The sequence below is a fragment of the Patagioenas fasciata genome, chromosome Z (assembly GCF_037038585.1).
Source record: "Patagioenas fasciata isolate bPatFas1 chromosome Z, bPatFas1.hap1, whole genome shotgun sequence".
Classification (NCBI taxonomy): domain Eukaryota; kingdom Metazoa; phylum Chordata; class Aves; order Columbiformes; family Columbidae; genus Patagioenas; species Patagioenas fasciata.
This window is the reverse complement of record NC_092560.1, coordinates 43,829,636-43,845,168: the sequence shown is the minus strand read 5'-3', so window position 1 is coordinate 43,845,168 and position 15,533 is coordinate 43,829,636. Positions and strand designations below refer to the sequence as shown.

The window sequence follows — 15,533 nt, the reverse complement described above, 5'->3', positions numbered from 1 at the left end:
TTCTGGTTTATATAATTTTACCTTAGTATCATGTGCATAACTTTGTAAATTTTTTTAATACCTGTGAAATTAATATTTAACACAAAAATAAATAGAAATTGATAGTAAGAAGAAAACTTCAGAAAGTTAGTGTTTGTCTGCAACATTAGAAATGTAAGAGTTTTTTAATTTGTGTTTTGCTGCCCCATACTCTATACCCTGTTAACTTATGATCCTGTCTTTGCTCTGCTGCACTTCAGCTGTGTAAGTCTTTCTTGATTCTGTTATTGTCACCAATTTAAAATAGCACTGTCATTTCTCAAAATGCATCGCATTATAATGCACAATAAGTATGTGGTTAAAACTCAGTATTGCCTAAGTTTGAGCAGTAAGGTCTTTCAGTGACTGTGATTCTCTCTTTTTAAATAGTCTTAGTGTTTACTGATCTAAGACCTAGATTTCAAGCTCTTTTATATAAATCCTGTCTTCCATCATGTAACACAAAGATGAGAGAACAACGTATCTCTAGATCTGAAAGCATCCCCTTGAACATTTAGCTCTAAAAGTTTGAAACTTTCATTTATAATAAAATTATTATAATAAATACTTATAATATGGTATATTATAAATAATATAATTATATTTAATAATGATGTTATATAATAATATTGTATCATAATATTGCATTGTATTATATTATAATTATATATTTGATCTCATTATATTAGATTAGATATGTAATAATTATAAAATTATATTATAAATTAATATTATAACATTACATAAATTATTGTTTATAAGTCATGCAAATTGCGTGTTTAGAATCATAGAATCATTTCAGTTGGAAAAGATTCTCAAGATTATAAAGTCCAACCATAACCTAACCTAACTCTAGCTCTAAACCAGGTCCATAAGAACTTCATCTAAATGCCTTTTAAACACCTCCAGGGATCAGGACTCAACCACTTCCCTGGCCAGCCAGTTCCAACGCCTGACAAACCCTTCCATGGAGAATTTTTTCCAAATATCCAATCTGAACCTCTCGTGGTGCAACTTGAGGCCACTTCCTCTTGTCCTATCACTTGCTACTTGAGAGAAGAGACCAACACCCTCCTCACTACAACCTCCTTTCAGGTAGCTGTGGACAGCAATAAGGTCTCCCCTCAGCCTCCGTTTCTAAAGGCTAAACAGCCCCAGTTCCCTCAAGTGCTCCTTATAAGACTTGTGCTCCAGTCTCCTCACCAGCTTCATTCCCCTCCGCTGGACTCTCTCTGGTACCTCAATATCATTTTTGTGATGAGGGACCCTAAAGTGAACACAGGATTCAAGGTGCGGCCTCACCAGTGCCAAGTACAATGGCACAATCACTTCCTTGGTCCTGCTGGCCACACTATTCCTGATACAAGCCAGGATGCTGTTGGTCTTTTTGTCCACCTGGGCACAGTGCTGGCTCATATTCAGATGGCTGTCAATCAACACCCTAAGATCCCTTTCTACCAGGCAGTTTTCCAGCCACTCTTCCCTGAGCCCGTAGGGTTGCCTGGGGTTGTTGTGACCAAAGTGCAGGACCTGGCACTTGGCCTTGTTAAACCTCATACATTTAAGTCTGAAACCTATTAATGACCTCTTTCTGATAGTTCCTGCAGAAGGAAAACTCTCATGGTCTCACATTATTGTTTATTTCTTCGAAAGGAATCTAATAATTAATCTGTGCCATAGGATTTAAGCACAGCATTTCTATATATTTTGGTTTGGTTCATTTTTAAATCAAGTTCAGCTCTGTCTTGGAAGTTCACTTCTTCAATGTAAATATAAACCTATCATGATTTATATTCTGAGAGCGTCTCAGGGTCTCGGGCATCTGAAGGCACAGTGTCACACAGAAATGTCTGCGTTCCAGGTAGAAGGTAACAAAAAGAAGAGGCAGAGAGAAGGCGTCCTTTCCTCCCTTTCCCCAAGTTATTAATTGGAAAGGACCTTCCCATTCACCAATAACACCACTGCACATTTTCACCTGACACTGATTTTCCCTAAGGTCTGTCAGATGGCCTTTTAAACTTGTTCCACGGCAAATCATAGGTGGAATATCAAACCCTTGTGGGAGGCGTAAAATGCTCAAAGCATATAATGTTTTGCTCAGTCTGTCATGTGGAGTAGTGCAGTCACTTCCCCCTTTTTCTTTGTTTGTTTTAAAGAAACCAAAACAACCAAAAAACAGTTCGGAATCAGATACGTGTGTTGGACCTTGACTCCATACTCAGAATCACAAATCAAATTTAGAGGTTCCTCCTTAAAAAGCTCCAAGTAAAGCTGCGCCAAGTTCTGCTAATTGGGTTGAACCTTCAATAATTTTTACAGAATGATGCCAATTGTTTCTTCGTACCAGACCACTACAGCTTTATGAGACTTCCCAAAACCATCAACAAAAACTGTGCAAGTATGTAGGATCAGACCAGATACAAGTATGGTCTGTGACCTGATGGTAGAGACTTGCAGGTTCTGCAGCAATTTACATTTACGCATGCCAAAAGCTGTGCTGTTAAGAAAACCAGCTAGTGCAATTTACAAGGACATAGATGGCAAAACAAAAAATTTTTAAAAATCAAAATTAAATTTCACAACTGGTACATATATGACAAAAGGATCATGGCCTATTAAGACTTAAATTCATTCCCTGCATTTCTTGATCAGAGTAACAATCAGTATATCAATCTGTCAGCAATCTCATTATGCTGTCCCACAATAGCCACAGGTTGTTTCTATGTTGTAGCTGTAAACAGACAAATCTGCAAGTCCAATCGAATGCAGTCAGCCTGTAAGGTTGTCATAAATTTATTCCTCAAAGTTTCTAACTCCATTTTGGCTGTCATATTGATTGGATATTGTTTTCCCTTACCGGATTGAAGTTCTGTTTCAGTTCTATCAGTGTAGTGTTTGCTTTATCAAAACATTGGCTGTTAATACTAGTGGAAATACACCGTTCAAAATTTCCTTGGAGATTTCTCACTTGCAGCAAGCAGATCTGCACCATCCAAGCATCTTCTTGTAGGACATGCAGCTCAACAGAATTCTCAGAAAACGTTATTTCAGCTTACAATTTACTTAACAAATCTTGACCCAAGAGAGGTATAGGGCTTTCTGGCAAATACAAGAATTCATATGATAAAACTTTGTTCCAAATTTGGCATTCCATTGATCTCAAAAAATGGCCTGTCTTTCATTCTCTCCCATGACCTCAAAAACTAGCATGGTGAATTTACTAAGAAGTCCTTTACAACTAGTTACCATAGAATAAGTCTATTAAAAATTTTTAGTTATTTCCCAGTTTTATTAGAACTATGGATCTGCTAGGGATGCCTTTAAATTTCACCCTCAGACTTCTCCATTCAGTATTACAACATTGATGCAGAGTGAGGGGGGGAGAAAACCTCCCTTTTACCGCCTTGAAAGTGGGCAGCCAGGTTTTTCCATTTATTTTTTTTTCTTTCTCTTCTTGCTGCAGTTTAGATATAGCCAAGGCCACACAGCTGGCATAATCACTGGTATGAAATATGAGGCTTTGGCAAACTCCTCAGTTACAATGATCTGAGTTTATCTTGCAGCTTGACACAGGCCTGAAATTTATGTTCAAACACAGGCCTGGGATATTTTGCTTTTTTGTTTTCCCATTTCATTCCAACCCTAATACACTTTATATGCAATTCCAAGTAGCTCAACAATAGTTACATTCCTTAACTTCATTTACTTTTAAAAATTTACGAATGTCAAAAACCAGCATATTAAACATCAATCCATCATTCCATTTTCCTAAATCCAAATCAGCTCGTACTCTAACAACTTTTAAATACAAACTCATCCAAGTTCACATCCATCATAGCATTTCATTTTCTTTCCCATGCCTTCAACTAGCACATAAATTACATGCAAATCAAAATTTAACAACTTAAATTATTTTTCTGGTCTCAAAATTATTAGATAACAATACAAGCAATAACTCTAATGTGTAACGAAGCATCCTAAGGGGGAGCAAGGTGGTATTTTAACAGTGGAACCAGTTCCCATTTTGTAATTATCTCCCCAAACAAAATTCTTTTGGTACCAAATTAAAATACTGAGCTCGGATATGAAAATCAAATACCAAGTTCAAATATGCAGATGGATCACAGTTACACTTATTCAAGACAATATCTCAATTTTTGCATTGCACCTTTGAACCTCTTACTGCTCAGCCAGGCAGAGGCACCACTGGGTCTCCCTGGCAAAACAGATCAGTGTGCGCTGGAACCCCATCGGCACCCACTCCCCCACCACCACAGCAAGCTGGACTGGGCAAGGCTTTTATTAGCATCTTATCTGGTGTGCTACAACTGTTATCCCAAAAGCAGGATTCTTTACTTGTTGTGCATACAAAAGAGTCAAATTTAGAACACCAAGATGAGACACAGCCTATCACAGAGTTACACAAGTCTGGATACCAGAATAAAACTAGCATGTTAGAAAGAAAAATAACAGCTACTACACACAAAAATTTTACTATCACATTCATGCAGTAAAGAACTAAATTACTCATGATCTTCTGTATTATCACAAAACACACATTTTGAGTCAACGGATTCTCATGATTTAACAGTCTGTGAACTCATTGTACTGTATAACAAAGATCTACCAAAATTGCAACATGCTTAAACAGATACCCACAAAGAAAACAGGTTAATAAGGAAAGCATCTTGCAGACTTTAACGAGTTTTCTGACCTGTGTGTTATGAGTTAATTCTCTCTCAGCTTGTTCAAGTTCAAACCGTTCCGCCTGTAAAACTGTCTGAAATGATTTCATGATCTCTTGTAGAGATTTATTTTGCCCCGCTCCTCTGGCCTTAAAAACAACATTAATTGCAACAAAGTGGTATACTTCAAGATTCTATTCTCCGGACACTTTTCCCAATCATTTAACTTACACAGCAGCCAACACTGATTTCAATCTTTAACAAGATCTTCCTTCCCCATAATTCTGAGTGCTTTCCTATGTTCTAAAACACCTCCCCAATACCGATATCTTGGGAACACAACTGAAAACAATCATTCCTGACCCCATCTTGCAAGTAAAAACCTTTGAGAAGAGGGAGGGAGCGGGGGAAGCACAGGGCTGCTTGCAGCACGAGTGGGAAAAGTGGGGAGAAGGTTTTAGGGTGCACTTAAAAACAACTAGTAAAACAATTAACTCACATTCCTGACAAGCTGTTTGATTTTCAGAGAGGCAATACACAGAAGCACATAATATGTACTGTGAAACTCGCAGATAACATGTTGATAGCAAACATCAGCATTCTCTACTGCTAATTGCAACACTAGTGCATCCTTAGCTTCTAAGTTTTCAACCTGTTTATTGATGGCCTCTTGAAGATGGTCAATAAATTGCATGTAATTCTCATTGGGACCCTGATTCAGAGTTGCAAATGATTTGGCTGCTTTGTTGGTTTCAGGCACCTCTATCACAGCTTGATATGCAAGGTCTGCTGACTGCCTCAGGATTTCAGAAATTAATCGCGCCTGTAATTGTGATGTGCTAATTAGTGTCTCTTCCAAGAGTTGGGGGATACCTGCCCCTTTCAATGAATCCCCATCATTCTGTCCTAAATGATCTATAGCTGTTACATTGCATAGGTCTAATTTTGCCTGAGTCTTTCATGTTTTTTATCTGGTCTCGGAGCAACTCGTACACATACTCCTTTAGCTTTTCAAGAAAATGCTGCAAACCCTCATCCTCTTCTGAGTCATCAGATAACATGGACTTGAACAGTGCTGGAGAATCATTAGTAACAGGGGGATTTGGAACAGTGCGCACTCTCGCCAATACTTTCTACCATCATAATTATTCGTATAACCTGAGTCCCCAGGCGCACCTCCTTTCCTGTCACAATCAGCATGACCACATTGCCAACTGCTGGATTCACTCGCTCTTAACTGATCTAATCTTTCACGCAGTTCTTTTGCCCAGTTCTTATCCAGTGACTTCTTCTGCTCTCTCGTGGAAGTTGGAGGGTTAAAAGACGGTAAAGGCAGATACAAATTGGTAAACAGACTGATAGTACACTTGTTTACGACTTTAGCATTCTCAGCTTTCACAGGTTCTTTGGGCAAGGTGTCTGATTCCAATCCTTTGGACTTGCTGTTCTCATCAGGGTTGGGTAATAGTGTAGGAGGCCACCCGCTCGGCATTTTTCCTCCCCCCACCCCGGACTGCTGAACCATTGGGTGTGCTGAAGGTACAACAGGGGATAGAATAGGGAGGGTATCTAAGACACGAACCAGGTAAACTTCACAGCGACTTTCAGGATTCTTATTAGGCTGCAACGCTACAAAAATTCCAGCAGCAGCAAACTGTTCAGCCTTAAAATCTTTTAAGGTAGTAATTATAAGCTTCCATGTAGTTGCTAATGATTTAGGTTCTTCATCTCCATTGCTGACCTTATCCCATAATTTCTGCCCTTTATCATCCCAAAGTTCACATTTAAAAGCCTTCTCGGTTTCTCCCGGGTAGCCGTTAATTCTACACCAAACTAACAGTCTACATATGTTACTTTCTTCCTATTTAAGTCCTCTCACAGAGAGAATATGCAGGAGGAGCTTAACTATGGCTTGTTCTTCAGAAAATATGTTTTGCTTGATAACTTCACTCTTCCCTCCTCCTGCCCCCAGCCACTCACCTTTTCCGGTGCTCTGTCAACAAATTTATCCCCAGGGCGTCCATATGCCTCCATCTGGTCTTCAGTCCAGCTGAACCGCCTCCGGCTGGGCCACTCCAGGCTCTTCCCCGACCATAGTGAGACGCCATTCGGAGTATCATGTCGGGGTCACCATTTGTTGGAACGGTAAAGGACCCAGCACTCCAATTCAATGTAAATCACGCAAAGCCATTTATTACAGAAACAAGCCTCCTTATATATGCAATTATTCTCTGATCATGCTTTCCACGCTCCAAACATGCTTTCACTGATTGGATATTATTTATGTTCACAAGCTGTCCACGTGCTGGAGTCTCACTGCTGATAGGTCCATTGATTTACATCATGTTGAGGACTTGTTATTGTAGAAATGCCTCTCTCCCACAGCAGGTCCTGTTTTCAGTTTTCCAAAGGGACCTTGAAATTCCTTTGGGCCTGGCTAGTTCAATAACAAATCTCCATCTAACAGAAACCCATTCACAACTTCCAGTTATTACCAGTCCTGACTGACCAGGGAGGTCCTAGTTGACTGTAAGTTAGCAAATGTGACATCAATCTACAAGTAGGGGTGGAAAGGGGATCTGGGGAAATACAGACCTGTCAGTCTGACCTCAGTGCCAGGGAAGATTATGGAGCAGACTGAGTGCTATCATGCACCAGCTACAGGACAACCAAACAATGAAACCCAGTCAGAATGAGTTTACAAAAGGCAGGTCCTGCTTGACCTACTCGACCTCCTTCTACGACAAGGTGACCCACTTAGTGGATGAGGGAAGCACTGTGGATGTTGTCTACCCAGAATTTACTAAAGCCTTTGACACTCCTTTCCACAGAATTCTCCTGGAGGAACTGATTGCTCATGGTTTGGATGAGCATACACCTCACTGGATAAAAACTGGCTGGATGGCTGATCCAAAAGAGTTGTGGTCAATGGAGTCAAATCCAGTTTGCAGCTGGTCATGAATGGTGTTCCCAAGGGCTCTAGTCCTCTTAAATATATTTATTAATGATCTGTTTGGGTGAATCAAGTGCACCCTCAGTCAGTTTGCAGATGACACCAAGTTGGATGGGAGTATTGGTCTGCTTGAGGCTAGGAGGGCTCTACAGAGGGATCTGGACACGCTGGATCAATGGGCTGAGGACAACTGTATGAGGTTCAACAAGGTCAAGTGCTGGTTCCTGCACTTGGGTCACAACAACCCCATGCAGTGCTACAAATCTGGGGAAGAATGGCTGGAAAGCTGCCTGGAAGAAAAGGATCTGGGGGTGTCGATCGACAGCTGGCTGAATATGAGCCAGCAGTGTGCCCAGCTGGACAAAAAAGGCCAATGGCATCCTGCACCCTGGCATGTATCAGAAATAGTGTGGCCAGCAGGACTAGGGAAGAGATCATTCTGCTATCTTTAGCACTGATGAGGCTGCACCTCGAACACTGTGTTCAGTTTTGAGCCCCTTGCTGCAAGAAAGATATTGAGGTGCTGGAGAGAGTTCACAGAAAGGCAATAAAATTGGTGAAGGGTCTGGAGCACAAGTCCTGCGAGGAGCAGCTGAGGGATCTGAGGTGGTTTTGCCTGGAGAAAAAGGGACTGAGGGGAGACCTTATTGCTGTCTACAATTACCTGAAAGCAGGTTGTAGCAAGGCGGGTCTTGGTCTCTTCTCACAAGTAGCAAGTGATAGGATAAGAGGAAATGGCCTCAGGTTGTGCCATGGGAGGTTTAGATTGGATATTCAGAAAAAAATCTTCATGGAAAGGATTGTCTCACATTGGAACAGGCTGGCCAGGGAAGTGGTTCAGTTACCATCCCTGGAGGTGCTTCAAAGACATGTAGATGAGATTCTTAGGAGTATGGTTTAAAGGTATACTTGACAGTTGTGGGCTAATGGTTGGAGTTGATAATATTAAAGGTATTTTCCAGCCAAAAGTACACCATGATTCTGTGTTTTCCAAGTGTGGTCTGGTAGGAATTTCAAAGGAAAGCATTGCAAAAAATGTATGAAATCACCTTTTTTATTGGTTGTGATTCCATTTCAGAAGAACATCATACCATTTACCCATATCATGCAGGAAAAATTAGCAGGCAAATAACAAACTAAATTCCCGTATACAAAGTCTCTACTTTAAACCACCTAGTTGCCTACAGAATACTGCATGCTCCTGAAAGAAAGTTGGGCAGCTTTTCTACTAGAAAATGTATGGCTAAGTTGAGTTTTCTTCTGTGTGTGTGAGAGAGAAAAAGAGAAAACAGCATTTTTTTTTAATGGCAGTACTGAAACATTTTACTGAGAAACATTTTACTGAAGTAGCACTTATCCTGATAAGATATATTCAGAACAGGTACAAGCAGCTTTCAGGTACATAAGACATTACATTGAGGTCTCAAAAGCTAATTCTAACAATGCTTATGCTAGCACAGCAAGCTTGTCAAAGAGATGTATTCAGCATAATTGGTGTGGTCTTTCTTGACAAAGTAGAGGAGTTCAGAAGAGATCTAAGCCAACATATGACACTACAAACACAGAGGAACTCCAAAGTGATTTAGCACATGATCTTATATTTTTTTTCATTTATTTTAAACACAAAAGTAGCATTCATAATTAATATTGCAGTCTGATTTCATATGGCTTTCACTAAACATAAATGTGAATTCACAAAGTCAGTGGCAAACTAAATTATTTGCCCTCTTCATGGGGAGGTCCTTTAACTTTTTTTTTACTAACCAGTAAGGTCTTGGAGCTGTGAAGGAAGATGACTGCAATATCTAGCCACCAACATTTCAGTGTAAATAAAAACTATTTAAAACCAAAACCAAACCAAACCAAAATCCATACAAAAAATAACCAACCAACCAGCCATCCAACCAATCACCATCAACATGAAGACCTCATTTACCTGAGATTGAACAGACCAGTGATGCAAATGAAACAATGTCATGGAAAGACAAAAAGATTCAGAACCAAAACAATGAACCATGCTTCTCTTTAGTCTTGAGTGTTCTGGGGGAAAATTGTTCGAGACAATACTTCTCACATTCATACACAAGTGAAAGGTGTCTGTGTTCCATGTTGCCAGTTCAGAGTGTGAAGGGAAATGGGATAGCAGGGTGGGGAGAGTGCCTGCTCTCAAGTTTTGTTCAGCATGGCTTAGTCACTTCAGGGACAGTGGAGTGACTTGAGGAGAGGTTCAGAACTCATACAAGGTGCCAAAAGTTTCATGAGGCAAAACCAAGCAAAACCTGTCCAGTACCTGTGGTAGATCTTCTGTCATGTGTCTTTATTGAAATAAAAGGAAAATTAGAATGGGAACTACCAGTACACACCTGGCTGAACTCTGCTGTCCATGGAGGCAGGGCTGTTGGGCGTGTGGAGAGCTGAGATACAGAAGTGGTAACAGCTGGGCTGGGAAGCTCCCACAATGAAAAAGACTCATCAAATGCTATTTAATAAACCACCTTCCCTTTCCCTCCTGCTCTGTGAGCCTGGCAATGAGGCCTAACAAACTCAGCATAGAGTTCTTATGGCCCTCTTCAGGGTTTGTATTCAGATGTTCACAGAGCTCAGGAGCCCAGCTCACAAAAGAAGTATTTTTAATGCTCTGAGCCCAGAGATAGCACTATCTGTTTACAAAATTTGAGCACAGACCACAAAGATCCTCACCTGGACCATTAATTTAACGGCACAGCTGATGAAGCACAGTTAGAAAAAACAGCGAACACTCTTTTCTTCTCTCTCTTCTCCCTTTCTTCTCTTTTTTCCTCATCTTCCACACATATGTGCACAAACACACATATCAAGCTGCCAGGGAGACTTGTGAAAACAAACAATTGACAGTACCAATGCAAGGAGGACACTAGGTAGAAAATTACAGTTCTATGACAGGAGTATTCAGCTGGATTAGGAAGTGAATACATGATGGGGGTTAGGGAAAGGTCAACAAGGAAGTGGAAGTGAAAGGCCAAGGCAAAGCAGAATGGGCTCATAGTCTTTGTTTATTTGTTTGCAGAGTTCTTCAGCACAAGACCAGAGAAATATGAATTGATGTGTTCCTTTTAACCAGGGCACATTTCTGCTGGTTCTGCCTATGTATTAGAGGATGCAGGCCACAGAGATTAGCCAGAGCATTTCAAACATATTGATATCAGTGTGTCAGTGTGATCTGGGCTAGATTTCTCTACTAATGAGTGGCTGAAGCAAAGAGCCAAGCTCTGCCTTTTATCTTTCAGGGATGTTGTACTTAGTTTTCTGTGTAGCAGAGCATCATAAACAACCACTTCCTTTGCAACAGAAAGAAAATTTTCAATTCTTTGAGGTTTACTGAAGTAGGATCAAATTACTAGTTACTGAATTTCATGGGACAAGTAGGACACCCTCTTAAAAAAATAATAAATTGCTCAACACTGCTATGCTATACCCAAGTGTTGATTCAGAGATAAAGAATGCTCTGGGTCATTAAAGTCCTAGGGGTAGACACTCATCTTGCATTAGATGAAAGTTAGGGCAAAAAACTACTGACATTTTCTGAAAGGGTAAAACCTGCCTTCTCCTTCCTTTTGGAAGCCCTTGGCAGCTTGTACTTGAATGAACATGTTCTGTTTGTAAATGCAGCCTGAAATCACCTGCATCTTCATCAGCTGATTCTGCCTTGTAGATCAGTAAAACTTCCTCTGCTTCCACCTTTGATTTGGTGGAATCTTATAGTGGAAGTTATTTGTGAAGGAACAAGGACTATCATGTCTGAATAAGAATTGGGTGAGGAGGGCAAAATAAATAAATTTCTTCTCTTTCATAATATTTTTCCCTATTATGAGATATACTGCTAAAAGGCACAGAGTTCACAAGCTCACTGCCTTAACCATGGTGCAGATTTCTTCTGCTTACCTGAGAATATGATAAATGTCTTTTAAAATTTCTTATTCAGGAACATACTGAGATATTTGTCCAAACTCAGTTCCACTGAACAAGTGCATCAAAGAAGTTCCATTGAAATAAAATGCTTAATTCAGGTACATAATTAAGTGTCTGAGATTGCTTTCCTTTTTGTTGTCAGTAGAAAGTATGTATTTGATTCCAAGTCTCTTCGATGTACTTAGGAAATTACTGTTTTTCCCATGACAGGGACAAGCAATGCTAGTTTTGCCAGACAAACTCTGATACTTATAGAAAATTGAGAGACTGAGATGGCATGACACTCTCACAACAGTAACTACAGAGACATGGCCAAATGCAAAAACTCCAAGATCAGCTCTTCAGATGACAAGCCAGATACCTGATCATGAGGATCTGTGTTCAACATATGTCTATATATGTAAGCTTGTGTATGCACTAGTATGTACCAGAATTTCACTTACCATATGCAGATACTCAATACCTACAGTGCTGTATAGAGAAGCCCTCTGTACCTCTGTCTGTGAAAAGCAACAAAGATAGTGGTGATAGAGGGATTTCCTCCCACTCTGCTAGCATCAAGGGATGACATACACAGATATACTATTAATTAGCTCCAGCACAGCATTAGAGAAGCATCCTCACTTTATGCCTTTTTAGAAGGCAAAGACTGAAACCTACATTTTACAGCTGGAGAAACTGTGTGGGGCAGAAATATAAGTGACCTCCCCAATGCAATGCAGTAATTTAGCATAATATCAAGCAGGTATACCCAGGATTTCTGGATCTCCAGCACCATGGCCACCATACTCCCCCACACACTGCAGGAAGGGGTAGGCAGGACACAGCCACAACTATATATTTGGAAACAAATGTCTATTCTGCAAGCACTGCTGGGAATGGTGCAGTTGAAAATAGCACTGGGCAGAAAGAGGAAGGCTAGCTCATCAGAGCAGCCTATGTACTTGGTCATTGGCTTCAAAAGCGTTGTGGAGGTCCTCTACCAGAGCACCATGCACTCTCCTGTGGTTTCAGCTCTCTGTATGGCAACTGCCTGACCAAATCTGCTCTTTTAAGTTAAATGTATGGCTAATTCCCAAAGTAACATGACTCTTGCTTAGATTCTGAGGCATTTAACTTCTACCAGGATATGACTCACTTCTTCCACAGTTCTGAGTGATGTTAGCTATGTAAGTCATGCATGATTTACCTTCCAAATGATCTTTTATTTATGTCAGTGATGGCATTAAAACAGAAAACTCTGCTTCAGTCAGAGAATGAGATACCCCTTCAAAGGGCAGATGTGCTCATCAAAAAATGGCTAGTGCGAGCCAATCAACAAGAACATTAATAATAATCACCAATAATTATTATCAATAAAAACAAAAATAGAATTAAACAAAATTGAAGAGGACACTGTTCACACTTAGTGAACACTCCTTTCTGCTTTGGATGGAAATGCACATGAGTTTGTTCCTTTTCTATGCTTAGTGTACAGTTGCCTTATTTAACATACATAGTACTATGGCTTATAATAAAAGTTGTGTGGTCTGCAGCTTTTTAATCTTTATATCCATTTGGAGGCATCTACTGGATGTGACTATATACAAAAAAAGGAATGGATAAATCTTGGGGTGTAGGGAAGGGAAAAAGTCAGTAAGAAAGGGAATGGGAAGCAAGGGGACTCCTAGTGAGTAGTAGAAGGCAGAGGTGGGGAGGGCTGTGTGATGGATGGCAAGATTGTAAATCCCCATTGGGCAAAAGATAAATCCTTTGCAGTACTGTTTATGCCCATTTAACCGTCTGTAGCTATTACTTCTTGAACATGTCCTGCAGGGGCCCTGGTAGGTATTTGATGACTGTGTCTAGAATGCTTCCTTCTTCCTCCTCCTCATCCCCACAGCCAGGAGGAATCGCCTTCTTTGGGCGCGTCAGACTCCCTTCAGCATTAGCTTCCAGTGTGGCCTGGGCCTCTGCTTCCTTTTCTTCCTTCTTCTTTATCCCATACTGCAAGGGGAGAGATAACACATTGTCAGTCACGCACTGAACAGGATCACTGATGAAGCCAACCATCACACACGGTAGCTCATATTCTGTTGTATGAACATCATTGTTAAGCTCTGCTTCTGCTTTTTTACACAGACACCCAAGTTATCAATCCTAACAACTCTCCCATACATACAGCCTTGTGGATAGACAGCTCTCACAAGACAAGATGGACAGATGATCAGATCACTCAGAAACATGCATGGTAGAGAACTGAGCTGTGGGCCTAGCAAAGACAGTACAAGCTCTATGTTAGTAAAGTTTCAGGCTGTTATTCTACTGGCATTGATCCTCGTCTTTTCTGTCAACAAGGCTGATGTGCAAGTTGATCATCTTCAATGATTTTGACATTCTATCTGCAGCATTTTTTAATATAGGTTTATGGATGTGGCAAAATTTCAGGAAAAAATATTTGTCAACATAAGAAAGCAAATAAGACAGGACAGACAGGCAAACTCTAGTGAAAATGACAGTTTTAAATATTCTTACATGGCAGACATCCTGCACAATCCTTCTTGACTACTGTCAGGCTTGGGGCCATGACTACCTCCCTGGTGAGCCTTTTCCAGTGCTCCACCACCCTCTGGGTGAAAAACCTTTTCCTAACATCTACCCTCACTGTCCCCTGGCACATCTTACTGTCATTGTCCTGGGTCCTATCATTGATCACCAGAGAGAAGAGATCCACACTGGCCCCTTCTCCTCCCCTTGTGAGAAAGCTGTAGACTGGGATACAGGGGAGTTGGACTAGATGACCTCTGAAGGTCCCTTCCAACCCAAACTACTCTACGATTCTATGAGGTCTCCTCTCAGTCTCCTGCAGGCTGAGCAAACCAAGTGACTTTAGCCTCTCCTTATACAGCTTTCCCTGTAAACGCTTCACCAACTCTGTGGCCCTTCTCTTTGCACTCCCCAGTAGCTTTATATCCTTTTTATACTGTCATGCCCAAAACTGCAGTTTGCTGTGCCGTACTCTACACCAGTCCAGAGTAGAGTGGGACAATCCCCTCTCCTGATTGGCTGGCAATGCAGTGCTTGATGCACCCTAGGACATATGTGTCCCTCTTGGCTGCCAGGGCATACTGTTAGCTCATGTTAAACTTGCCATTGACCAGAACCCCCAGATCTCTTTTTGTGGAGCTTCTCCCCAGCCTCTCATTCCCCAGGCTGTGTGTACAACCAGGCTTGCAGTGTCCCAGGTGCAAAATCCAGCCCTTACCCTTGTTAAACTTAATATGGTTGGTGATTGCCCAGTTCTCTAATTTGTCTTTCTGTCCCCAAGAGTGTCAACAGCTTCTCCCAGCTTTGTGTCATTAGCAAACTTACCTAGTACTTCATCAATTCCTGCATCTGAGTCACTTATGAAGACATTAAAGAGTACTGGCCCTAAGATGGATCCCTGCAGAACCCCGTTAGTGACTGGTCGCAAGCCCAATGTAACCCCCTTTATTATAGTCCTTTGAGCCCAAATGGTTGAGTGAATTTTACTAGGGAAGTAAGTGCTATAGTATCTCAGTTCCTACAGTGACTAGGACTTTCTTCCCAACTGCTAGTTTGGAGGCGTGTTTAAGGAAAGTACCACCAACCTTTGTTACTCCTCAGCCTTCATACTAACTCTCAGGTTTTGGTGTTATTTCCATAAGTTTGCACAGAAATTTTGGAGATCATGGTGATACACAATTTAAAAAAAAAATTACTCAAACTGTCACATGCAAATCGACAGCAACAAGGACATCTGCAAGCTACCTTCTTTATTACAGAATCATAGATTGCTTTTGGTCGGAACAGACCTCTGAAGGAAGAGACCTAGTCCAACCCCCCTGCAATGAGCAGGGACATCTTCACCTAAATCAGGTCACTCAGAGACCTGCTCTGTTTATTCAGACTGTTTCCACTTTTTCTGA

General features: G+C 40.9%; 1 protein-coding gene across 1 annotated transcript in view; it reads right to left on the bottom strand.

Annotated features, from left to right (window-relative positions):
* Window positions 1–8,692: 8,692 nt before the first annotated feature.
* CPLX1 (complexin 1) overlaps window positions 8,693–15,533 on the bottom strand; it is a 69,387-nt gene continuing 62,546 nt past the window's right edge. The window contains exon 4 of the mRNA XM_065860651.2: window positions 8,693–13,590. Coding sequence (XP_065716723.1) covers window positions 13,396–13,590 — 195 coding nt within the window. The 3' untranslated portion in view covers window positions 8,693–13,395. The remainder of the gene's footprint in view (window positions 13,591–15,533) is intronic.